This window comes from Drosophila montana, unplaced genomic scaffold (genome assembly GCF_035044405.1).
Source record: "Drosophila montana isolate Dmon_TW-CO22-7 unplaced genomic scaffold, ASM3504440v1 contig_2481_1, whole genome shotgun sequence".
Taxonomy (NCBI): Eukaryota; Metazoa; Arthropoda; class Insecta; order Diptera; family Drosophilidae; genus Drosophila; species Drosophila montana.
In genome coordinates, this window is record NW_026997351.1 from 1,358,020 (window position 1) to 1,369,662 (window position 11,643).

The 11,643-nt window shown below is 42.1% G+C and overlaps 2 protein-coding genes across 3 annotated transcripts; one reads left to right on the forward strand and one right to left on the reverse strand.

Annotated features, from left to right (window-relative positions):
- Positions 1 to 4,540: 4,540 nt before the first annotated feature.
- HisRS (histidine--tRNA ligase) lies at positions 4,541 to 9,434 on the reverse strand. Of its 2 annotated transcripts, XM_064682619.1 has the most exons (6): positions 9,151 to 9,434; positions 6,630 to 6,923; positions 6,336 to 6,551; positions 5,845 to 6,273; positions 5,158 to 5,778; positions 4,541 to 5,096 (listed from the first exon to the last, which is right to left on the reverse strand). In XM_064682619.1, exons 2-6 carry the CDS (start codon positions 6,828 to 6,830, stop codon positions 4,893 to 4,895), a joined length of 1,671 nt encoding a protein of 556 aa, XP_064538689.1. In that variant the 5' UTR covers positions 6,831 to 6,923; positions 9,151 to 9,434; the 3' UTR covers positions 4,541 to 4,892. The 2 variants fall into 2 exon arrangements, with proteins under 2 accessions (XP_064538689.1, XP_064538690.1); XM_064682620.1 differs by lacking the exon at positions 6,630 to 6,923 and having other exon boundaries at positions 9,151 to 9,430.
- Positions 9,435 to 9,812: 378 nt separating this feature from the next.
- Positions 9,813 to 11,234, forward strand: LOC135428387 (uncharacterized). The gene is made up of 2 exons (XM_064682352.1): positions 9,813 to 10,281; positions 10,338 to 11,234. The coding sequence occupies exons 1-2, from the start codon at positions 9,987 to 9,989 to the stop codon at positions 11,009 to 11,011; spliced, it is 969 nt and encodes a 322-aa protein (XP_064538422.1). The 5' UTR covers positions 9,813 to 9,986; the 3' UTR covers positions 11,012 to 11,234.
- Positions 11,235 to 11,643: the final 409 nt, after the last annotated feature.

Here is an 11,643-nt window from a genome sequence, read left to right on the forward strand (position 1 = left end):
CCCAAATCTGGGATATCGATCCCGAGCTTATATAGCTACAGATATTGTCTTCCACAAGAGATCTAGACATGAACTATGTAGGCCTTGGAGAGATGGCAAAGTAATCAATTCTCAGACTGTACGAGAACAGTCAAGTTTTTCTATTTCTGTAGCACAGTTCACACTCAAATCTGATTGAAATTTTTAAACCTTTAGAAATAGTTTTACAAGTTTTTTATATATTTGTAGCCTTTCTTTTCTTTTTAATTTTTTAAAATTGTTCTTATAACAAAATTGAGAGTCGAAAACCCCCATTTGTGAGGACAATGAGTAAATATTTCAACAAAGAAGTCATCGACGAGTTGGAGAGGCGCTTCCATCGCCGCATCAATGAGCCAGCAGGCTCCCACAAGGCGGTGCCGGAAGGCGACACCTATCTGCTGTTCGTGTCCGCCAATCCCGAGGCTATGCTCAGTCGCCAGGTGATTGAGAAGACGGTGCAGAAGATATGCTATGACGCGAATTCGGGTCGTCGCTGTTCGGTTCGCATAGAGGGTCGACCCTACAATCCGGACATATCGGACAGCGGTGCACAGTCGGAGCACGAGGAGGAGTACAACAACAAGACCCCGAATTCGCGCAAGACACAAACGATTAAACCAAATCGAGGCTCCGGGGATTTAACGAAATGCGCACCCAAACAACAGATCGAATCCCTTGCGGTCGATCCAGTTGCGAGCCCGCAGCCGGAGCCGCAAAGAGGCTATATGCTCGAGGTCTCCAGTTTCAGTGATCTATTTGACTCCGGCAGTGAGAGCGATATGCAAGAGACACCTGATGGTCGCATAATGATCGCACAATTCAAGGAATATCACCATCGAAAGGAGATCTACGAACGCTTCAAGTCGGCCCTCAGCCCGACCAAAATAGTGCACAACCTACGGACAATGGCCAGGCATTGTGTGAAGCTATCATTTGGACGGCAGGAGCCGCTCGAATGCCAGGACGAGTCCCTGATGTCGCCGACGCTCTTCGGGCCGAGCATCGACGAGCCGCTGGTCGTCCTGGCCGATCACATATACCGCACAATGTGTTGGCTTTTCGAGCCCGAGAGCCCAGCTGGCGCGGATCAGACCCAAGAGCATGGACCACATTTGCTGCGAGCGGATCGGCCCAATCGGGCCGTCATGGGCAGTCCGAATGATCGCACAACCTTCCAGAATCGCGGACCTGTTCCAACCAAATAAGAGGCGAACGGAAGAGTCCATCAACCAAAACATAATTTAATAAATACTTTCGATAAACTCATCGTCTTCTATATTAGGGCATAGGCCAAGAAAGCTTACTATTAGGTTGAAGTTCTAGGAAATTCTGCACAAGTTTTTCTTTTAGATTGATGGAAAATCTGTAGAAATTGAGCGAGATTTGAAAACAGTTTTTGACAAGATCTCTTTTAGAAGATCTCTTTATAATAAAATTTGATTTAGATGCCAAATTCATCTAAAGGCCGCATTGATCAAGAGGCCAATCCATGAACAAAACGCCAAACCCCATAAAAATCGGTTAAGATTTAATTTTGACCCATGTCTATATAGGATATTTGAGGATACCATTTTCACATGAATTTTGACCTAGAATAATGTTCCCAGATTTAGATGGAAATTTGATCTAGAGGTCAAAGCATGAAGAAAGAGCCAAACCTGGAAATCTGATGAGATTTGACCGAGTTTTAGGGTTGGTAAATTTGGATTTATCGATTTTGTACATGATTAACTGTATATATTGAGAATAATCGCTTCTAAAATGAGAGTTAGATCAGAGACTCCCGACTTTAGATTATATTGAATTTCCTTTCAGATATTTAGTTAACTGGTATATTTGATTAGCTATTAATCTATTGATAATGCACTCACCTTAAAGTCGGACGTTGTTGCCGCAGGATTTAGCTCAATATTGATATTGTTTGGCTCCATGACGAGGCCCAGACTCTGGAGGTTGCACGGCTGCGGCAACTGCATGGTGGGCGTGGGCACCTTAAGCACCGCAACTGTGCAGTCTATGCTGCTGGCGCTCACCGTTGCGGTTGCTGGCAGTGTTTCCGGCATCCTGCGGTCTCAATACACCTTTCAATTGTTTTTGAAGCTGAAGCTGCTGCTGCTGCTGCTGCTGCTGGTGCTGCTGAAGCGTCGCCTCCAACTGCTCAACGCCGTCTGGCAAGCACTGCAACGATAAGAGATACGAGTATATTGTTAATATATGGCAGTCGAACATGGTCCCTAAACCGCAACGCGATGCAAGAGCACACTCCGTGCGTGTGGAGGAACCCGTTAATTAAATTCATTTCATAAAGCTTTTCAAATATCACGATTTTATGCGCACATCAATAACGAGAAAAAATTAAACCTGCATGTAATTAAAATCATGAAAATCGCATAGAAAGGCGGTGCTAAGAAGCCAGGCAGAGCGAGTGAAGAGGAGTGAGAGCTAGTGAGAGGGATTAAGAGAACGGGTAAGTGGGAGGTAAGAGAGAAAGTGACTGATATAGACTGAGTAACATAAAAAGAAAAAGAAGAGGTGAGAAGGTTATATCAAGAGGTCAAGAGGACCAACGAGTGAGAGTCGCACTTAATAAAAACTAAGAGGAATTAAAAAAAGGGTGTTAAAGTTATTCCAACTAGAAGAAAAACACAATAATCACGTTTCAAAACTTCATTATATCAAGAAATAAGCAATTTATTTACTGTCCCAAGATGGATTACAAACAAAAAGCGAGCTTGGGAAGAAATTTGGTATATATTTGAAAAAAAAAAAAAATATGAGAATCGCATAGAAGAGTCAACCGTTATACATTTATAAAAGCAATATATTTGTAATACTTATAGTCTTCCAGTCGAACACTCTCCTTTCACTTGATAAACATATACCCTCCGGTTGCAACGATGCCTAAGTTAAAGACGAGCTAATTTCTGCATTGAGTAAAAGCCTGAACATCATGTCCTTGTATTTAACTTCGAACACATGAGCTTTGGATAAACAAGTACTGTAATAGTTATAATTGGGCAACAATTCTCTCTTTGACAGTTCAAAATTGTATACAAAAAAAAAAAATAATAAAAATAATAAAAAAATTGCTACTTTAAAATTTTCTATAAAACAGACTTAATACTTGTATTGCGAATAAACCATGGATGTTGATGAAGAAATTCGACAAAATCAGAGGAAAATACACGCGCTATTGAATATCAATCGTCGTCTTGTCGATATTTTGGGGTTTGTGGATCATCTGGAGAGCTCACTGGACGCATTGTCAATAACCACAAGTCGCTATTTGATGCAAAAGAATTCATTGGAGAACAAGCAGTCTGTAGAAGCAAATGGTGTTATGGAGTCTGAAAGCAAACGTGTTGGTCGGAGTGATGCAGTCAAATTGAGCGATAACAACGATTCCACTGAGATGTGATATTGGCTTCTCAGTTCAAGTAATTTATCGAACTGCCAGCTAAAACAACATTCAAGACTTATGTATAACATACGACAATATAAAATACATTGTTATTCACTTTTTTTTGCATACATAAATGTAGGATTATCTATCTATAAACGATTATCTAATGGCTGTTGGAACGATTTGAACTTGATTTGCAAGGAATCGATTAATTATCGATTATTCAAATGAGTTCACTTTATTTCTTATGCATTAATACCAAAGGACTAAATTTGGGATTGCAAAAGATTTCGACTCGATTTCTATACACACAAGCGCAAGGATCGATTATTTATCGATTATTAAAATGGATTATTATATCTATTTCATTCACTTTATTCGCATGCATTTATATAGACGGATTAAATGTAGGGCTAATATAGATGTAGGCAACTATTTGGACTGACTCTTGTACACAAAGGTGCAAGTACTCGATTAATTATCGATTATTAAAATCGGCTTTTATACCCATTTCATTCACTATATTAGTATGTATTAATATAGGATTATATATGGGCTTATAGGGATGTTGGAAAAGATTTGGACTGACTCCTATACACAAATCGATTATTAAAATTTGTTACATTAACCTGGCAAAGGGCATTTGGGAGAGACATAACTGATTTCGTATAGATCTGCAGGCGCTATATAAGGTCGTATGGAACAGACAACTATATTATATAGCTCCCGTTCGAACTATCAGTCAATCAATGATTGGTTTGGAAGATCGATTATAAAAACCATTATGTTTTTTAAATTACCCTCGCCAAGCTTGGAGGATGCTCTTTATATATAAAGTGAGCTCTTATCAACATGAAACTACTATATATCTTAAGCATTGGTTGAAAAAGACCTCATACTTTTATGTCTTTTCTAATTTTTAAGATATCGGAATATACGAGAGAAACCGTATCAAATCGGGCTATCGGTTGAAAATAAAGCCGAGGTATAAAAACTCGGCGTCTATAAGTATAAATAAATAAACAAGATATTATGGTATTTAATCTTCGGCAGTCCGAAGGTAACTGATCTATTTGTTTTATATTTAAGCGCATATCCCTCTAATTACAAAGTACACAATATGTTAAAGCAAAGCTTTACGCATTTAGCTTTTTCTGTTTTCTTTTATGTTATGTTTGTCTTTTGTTTAAATGCGAATGCGTTTGCAGTTTATTTGTAGTCTCCAGTTTTGGTATAAATTTGCTATAACTTATTCCTACAACTAAATGGTAGGTTTATATAATATAGTAGCACTTGGATGTGTCCGGTCGACGGCGCAGCTGACGGGAGCTAATACAAAACGTTAAATAAAAAACACAGTGAATGCAATGATAAATTAGGCGCAAAAAAAAAAAAAAAAAAAACACATCAGCATAGTTGTAATATCGAAACGTTGCGAGGATTGGCCATAGCCGTTGAACGTTAATAGCTATTCCTGCAGGCGGCGACGAATCTCAGCGGGCAGTTCTGCCAGGGTAACATTGGACTCCTGCCGCGTGCGCACCTCGCGCAGCTTGACAATGCCCTGAGCCAGCTCGGCATCGCCCAGGACGATGGCCAATGGTATTTGGTGCTCCTCGCAGTGTTGCAACTGGACCAACAGCTTGGGATTCAGCTTGTATGAGTGCTCCGCCTGCGCAATTGATAAATTGGGTAATGATTCGGCACGGTCAAATCTTTGTCGGCGTACTCACCTTAATGCCCGCATCCCAGAGCTGGTTGAGCACGCGTAGTCGTTGCTCGTGCAAGCCCTTGTGGGCAGATGCCACATACACCTCAACATCGTTGGTGCGCAACTTTACTTTGCTGGCGGCAAATTTGGCTTCGAGCACAGAGAAGATGCGCTCTACCCCGATCGAGACGCCCACACAGGGCACAGCCTTGCCGCGCGGATCGAACATGCCCACCAGATTGTCATACCGGCCGCCACCTGCCACGGAGCCAACGGTGCCGCCCTGTTCGGACGCCTGATCACCATTTTGCAGCGTCTTAACGGGTGAGCCTGTGGATCCAGGCTCCGCCTTGAGCACACCCTCGTAGATGACACCCGTGTAGTAGTCAAGGCCACGCGCCAGACTCAAATCAAAGCTGACGCGTTGCTCCAGTCCGAAGAGCGAGCAGTATTTCAACAGGAGCTGCATGCCCTCGAGTCCCTTCACGGCATTGGGCACCGCCTTCAGTTTAGGATCGGCCAGCAGTTGCTCGACGAGCTCGGCGCCACCGCTGAGACGCACATACTCGCCAATCCTGTCGGCAGTGGCGCTATCCAGGCCCTTCTCCTCCACCATTTCCTTGCGCACATCCGCCCAGGGTGACTGCAATGTAGCAATAAATATTGTTTTAAAACATCTGAGCATTCGGTTTTATGCATTTGAGTTTACCTTGTCCAACTTGTCGACCGCCGAGCAGATGGCACGGAAGTTATTTGCCGGCACACCACACGCCTCAAACATGCCATCGAGTAGCTGGCGATGATTCAGCTTGATCACATAGTCGCCAATATCCAAAGTATCCAGCACTTCGGCAACAATCTTGACGCACTCGGCATCCGCCAGCATCGGATCATAGGTGCCGGCAATATCAAAATCACATTGATAGAATTCGCGATAGCGACCGCGGGTCATTGCGGGATTATCACGCCGATAGACCTTGGCAATGTGATAGCGCTTAATGCTGGATATTTTGTTCATGGCCAGATAGCGTGCCAATGGGACGGTCAGGTCATAGCGCATTGATAAGATTTCGCCGCCCTGATCTTTCAGATCGTAAATGAGTTTCGAATCCTCGCCATATTTGCCCGTTAATACCTCCTGCAATCAATTAAAAAAAAAACAGTTAACAGGAAATGAAACAAAGTCAATCGCCTTCTCACCTTCAGCTCAAAAACGGGCGTATCGATGGCCTCGCCGCCGTGCCGCTTGAACACCTGCATAATCTTGTCCAGCACACCCTGGCGCAGCGTCATCTGCTGCGGGGCATAGTCGCGCGTGCCTTTCGGTGTTTTCAGGGTGAACTTTTGATTGGCGGGCGCCGCATCGCCGCCAAGTTTGGCCTTTAGGGCCAGCAGGCGGGACACCTCCTCATCGATCTACAACGGATCAAAATATACAAAAATGATATGCGTTTGAGTTTCCAGGCGGTTTGTATAGTGCACTTAGATGCTAACCTTATGCATTTGTTGTTGTTGTTGTTGTTGTTGTTCTTGTAATTGTTGCTGTTGTTGTGCTTTCAATTGTTGTCCAACGCTTGTTGACATCGCGCGCCCTTCGCTAGATGGCGCCAGCGGCAGTTGCTGGCGGGCAGGGCTAAGGCAAGGGCACTGAAACGCAACACTACAGCGCCACTGGCGGCCAATTGAACGCAACATTTTGTTTTTGACTTTTACTTTCAATAATTTTTCGCTTTTTACTAAGTGCTTTCAAATATAGCAACAAATTGCTTGCATTAGCTCTTATCAAACCTAATAAACAACAACAACAATGAAAAAAAAAACACCGATTAGAGCTGTTTTTCTATTTTTTATTTTAAACATGTTTATATATATACTTTTTTTTTTCAACTCCGCGATTTTGAAATAAAGTGAAACTGTTAAATGTGCAGAAATTAAGGCGTGTGTGTGTTAGTATGTGCGTGTGGTTGTGTTTGTGTGGGTGCAGAAAAGAAAATAAAAAGGTATTTGAAACACAAATTTCAACGCTATACAAAATGATTGCGTTCTATTGACCGCTAGCCATGCCCTGTTTTTCGTTTATTTGTAATGGGGCATCACAGTTACACACTTGACACTTTAGTACACTTGAAATTCGAGTTCGAATTCGAAATCGAAACTCGAAACTGAAACCCGCATAAGCGACGCCGCGACGCTCCTGCGTCGCCTGAACAATTTCAAGGACATTTCACAAACGATTCATTTCGACTAAATCTGATTAAAAAAAAATAAATTTATCGATTTTTCCCTCCCGATAACAATTGGTGAATTTTCGCTTTTTTATAACATATTTTCTATACACATAAAATATGACCCTAGCAACAGGTTGGTATAATTTCAACAATCATGCCAGATATCTTACATTATAGTTCGTTTTTGAATATCGATATATCGATATTTTCATAACCTTTTACGACTGCGAAGCAACAGCTGATGCCCGTGCTCTTGAATGCAATGAACGCATAAAATAGCCATTAACGGCATACAATTGCCCTGACATGCTGCTTACGCACACATGCACAAGCGGAGGAGGCAGCGTCATTTGTTGCCAAGCCGGTTTCAACAGCACTTCGCTTGGCTAGTCACTCGGTCATGAGCACAAAATATCACAGCAACAACAACAACAACAACGACAACGACAACAACAACAATAACAGTAGCATTCAGCATTTAGAAACAACAAAAAAAAAGGGGGCAAAACCAACCAAGTTTCAGATGTACGGTGGGAAGAAGGGATGGTACGGGAGGGGAGGGGGGGGGGCTGGTTACGGTTAAAAAGCTCGCAGTGGTTTGCTTGAAGGCTGCCAGTCCGACTGACTGACTGACTGAGAGACCAGGCATTGCAATTCAATTTGGACAGTGTTGCCAATATCTCTTGCTTTCCGCCTAATTTGGCGTGTTTGAAAAGTGCGAAAAAAAATTTGTTTAAATGCAGGGCAAAACTTAAAATAGTGACTGTCAGTTCTTATAAGGGTTATCTAATTGGCTTGTCGTGACAAATATTCAATTATTTGGCGGACCAATTCCGCTTATATCGCAACAATATATATGTTTTATTAACAGATTGAACATATCGCTCGTTTGCTTGAATTCAGAATTATTTGTTATATCTTGCTTAAAAATGTGTGCAATTTGCATATTTACATATTATATGCTTCTCACGTGAGAATCTAATCTTTTATGAATTGAAAAAGTTAAAAAAGAGTTTTCTACGTAATCGAGTTTCCAAGTTACGACAGTCTTCAATCAAATGAGCGAAAAGTTTTAGTTTTGCCGGGCCAAAAAATATTGCATTACCTATAGGTAGTTAATACATATACATATCTAAAATGGAAAAATCTCATAATCGCATGCTTTTCCAGTTGGAAAATGATATGTAGCTTTTCCATGTCCCCTTTTCACCTAGAGCTAGCTTTAATTTTTCCCCCTCTTAAGTTGGCCACACTGCACAGCAACAACAACACAAGTATAAATACAACAATAACAGCAGTCGAATGTGAAAGTTCTGTGTTGTTGTTGCCACTGTCGATTAAGCTCCCTGTTATGTACATGCAATCTAATTACAGAGCTGAAATTCAATAATGAGAAGCTGCCAACGCAGCACGAGCGGGGGGAGAAAAGGGGGAAAGCGAATGTGTCATGTTGCGTACATATGTACGCATGCATGTGCGGCTGATGAAATACGTAATTATCGTTACGTCCAAGTAATTTGATGGAAGTGCAACAGGATTCAGATGAATATATATATATATATATATGTATACATGGGGTTAAAATAGCATGGCAAGCGGCACACTCAAACACACATACATAATTACATACGTACGTACGTACGTACGCACGGCTAAACAATGTGTGTATGAATGTGCACACTGAAAATGCTTTTGTTTCCATGCAGGCATATACATACATATATATATATATATATATATATGCATTGCATACATATAATTGCATTTGATATGTATTTCATACTGACCTTCTCTTTGGACTCCTTCGTCGCTTTCAATTGACGCACGAGTTCGCCTTGTTCTTTAATTTGTTCCAAAATCTGTTCACGCGTATCACTCATATTCCAAATGCCACAGCACCAACGATTCACAACAGTACGACACTACACAAAAATTGGTTTAATTGCGAATTTGCACTGTGTCGTGGCAAAATATATATAATCGCACGATTTTTGGTAACTTCGCGCGGGCTGCAATTACTTTATTGTTGGCTGCCAAAAATAATGCACGCGGCCAGCCGTAAGTAACAGGCACGTAAATAACCAGAGTGCGGTAGCGCAGGAAAGAGCAACGTATGCGCAAAAAGAGTAACGTAACGTGGACAAAACCCAGAACTCGTAACAAAATATGGAATTGTTAATTTAAATAAAATGAGCCTAAAATTTGTTTATTGCAATTTAAAAGGTATAAATAATTTATATTTTAATATTGGAAGCCGAATTAATTTCGTATGCGAATGCATTTGCTTATAAAATAAAAAAAAAACTCAATAAGAAAATACTGAAAGCAGCGCCATCTGTACTTTAACAGGCGTACCAAAACCTTTTGTGGGGCATTGTTAAACACTAATAATGTTTAAAAATTTTTAAAATCAATTTCAACATGCGTTGCATTTTGCTTCGTATTGCTTACCTTCAGTTTATATTTTACACTTGGGGAAGTGAAGTAAATACAAAGTAATTTTTAAGAAATTTTACCATAACATTTGATGAACTTTGCCGGCCACAAAGTTCAGCACATAAATAATACCAACAGCAACAACAACAACAACAATAAACATTAGCAACCAAACCAAACCACAAAAATGAAACACAACAAAGCCGCGCAATATCAGCGCAACATAAAAATACAGACATACGATCAGCTGGAATCGGACATGGAGAACGCACACAAAGCTGTGGAACGCAAACTGAACTATTTATCCGAATCGAATCATGTTACGTCCAACTCGCGCGCAATCAGACGACGCGGTCAGCGCTCCAGCGAAGGGGGCAGCGGTGGGCACCATCATCGGCGCAAGCACAGCAACAAAAAGTCATCGCAATCCAAAATAAAGGACGACACGTCCTCGAATGCGGCGCGCCAAAAGAGCGTTCACAGTAAGTACCAGCTAAAGCGAATGTAGATTCCTATGCTATGCTTACAGCTGCTGCAGCTTTTTTACAGTCGCCACGCCGCAACGGCCTGTCGCCGCGCGACCTCATCGACGAGGAGGAGGAGGATGACGAGATGAAATTGTCGCGCACCATGCGCGGCGCCATGCAGGAGGAATACGAACAGCACCTGGGCCATTCGCATCGACGCAGCCAGCTGAGCATCAAGCACATCAACAAGCCCACCTACAGCTGCAGCTCGTGCGGCGCCATCTTCCACATCAAGTCGCTGCTGGGGGCGCATCGTCGCACCCACGACGACGACTTCCTGGTTCGCTTCCGGGGCCGTCGTTTGCGCGAGAGCAGCACGGCCTTGACGGCCGTACCGGCTGGCAAGCAGTGCAAGTTCTGTGATCGGACATTCGATTTGGAGCGGGCCCTGCGCATCCATCAGCTGTGCCATTGCAACAAGATCACGCCGCAGCAGCGACGCAAGCTGGGCTACACGGATCTGGCGCACGAGAAGAAGAACGCGCCGTTGCCCAACTTTCAACGGATGGCGAAGGCTGCGCATAACGGCTTGCCGCTGCATACTGTGCCGGATCCGAATATGCCGTATGTGGCACTTGGACCGGCTGCAATAAAGATGATCGAACAGGAGCAGCAGATGAAGGCCAAGAGGCGCACCACCAAGTACACTGTCAAGGTAGCTGGGCCCATGGGACGTTGGCGCTAATGCGGCCCGATCAAAAAAAAACAAACAACTACAACTACAACACAAAAAGAAACTGCAACATTACAAAACAATACAACATAAAACAAACACACAAAAAGACGCTCGCTTTGCAATTGGAGTACTTTGAAATAGTTGGCGTTTAAGTGAACAGTTTGCCTTGCATATACAAATCATATTTTGCATTTGCATGCGCAACAAATTAAAGGCAAATTTTAGTGAGAAACTTTTTGTATGTGTGCGTGTGCGTTTGCGTGTGCGTGTGCGTGTACCGCTATCAGCAGGCGCCAACATTTAAGCATAAAGGCACAGCAGCTGCCAACTCAGCTGTTTTTTGAACAAGAAACAAAAGCAAAAAAAAAAAAAAAAGCAGCTGTTCATTAAGCTTAAGTTTAGCTTGAGCAGACCTACGCATACATATGAAAAAAACAATACATACATATATATATGTGTATATGTACATATACATGTGTAGTACAACCCGGCCGGCTGCTAACTCTGCCCTAAACGCAGCTTAAGCATCAGATCTATATATGTATGTATATATATGTATATCACGTGTATACATCCATATGTATATATTTATATCCATACACTTACACACACACACACGTGTTGCTGTGTTACTATCATCG

Coding starts and splice junctions, on each gene's coding strand:
- HisRS (XM_064682619.1), bottom strand. CDS start 6,830: ATGTTGCGTTCAATTGGCCGCCAGTGGCGCTGTAGTGTTGCGTTTCAG. Junction 5,779..5,844: donor CGGTCGACAAGTTGGACAAG/GTAAACTCAAAT, acceptor GCTACATTGCAG/TCACCCTGGGCGGATGTGCG. Junction 5,097..5,157: donor TCTGGGATGCGGGCATTAAG/GTGAGTACGCCG, acceptor TCAATTGCGCAG/GCGGAGCACTCATACAAGCT.
- LOC135428387 (XM_064682352.1), top strand. CDS start 9,987: ATGAAACACAACAAAGCCGCGCAATATCAGCGCAACATAAAAATACAG. Junction 10,282..10,337: donor GCGCCAAAAGAGCGTTCACA/GTAAGTACCAGC, acceptor CAGCTGCTGCAG/CTTTTTTACAGTCGCCACGC.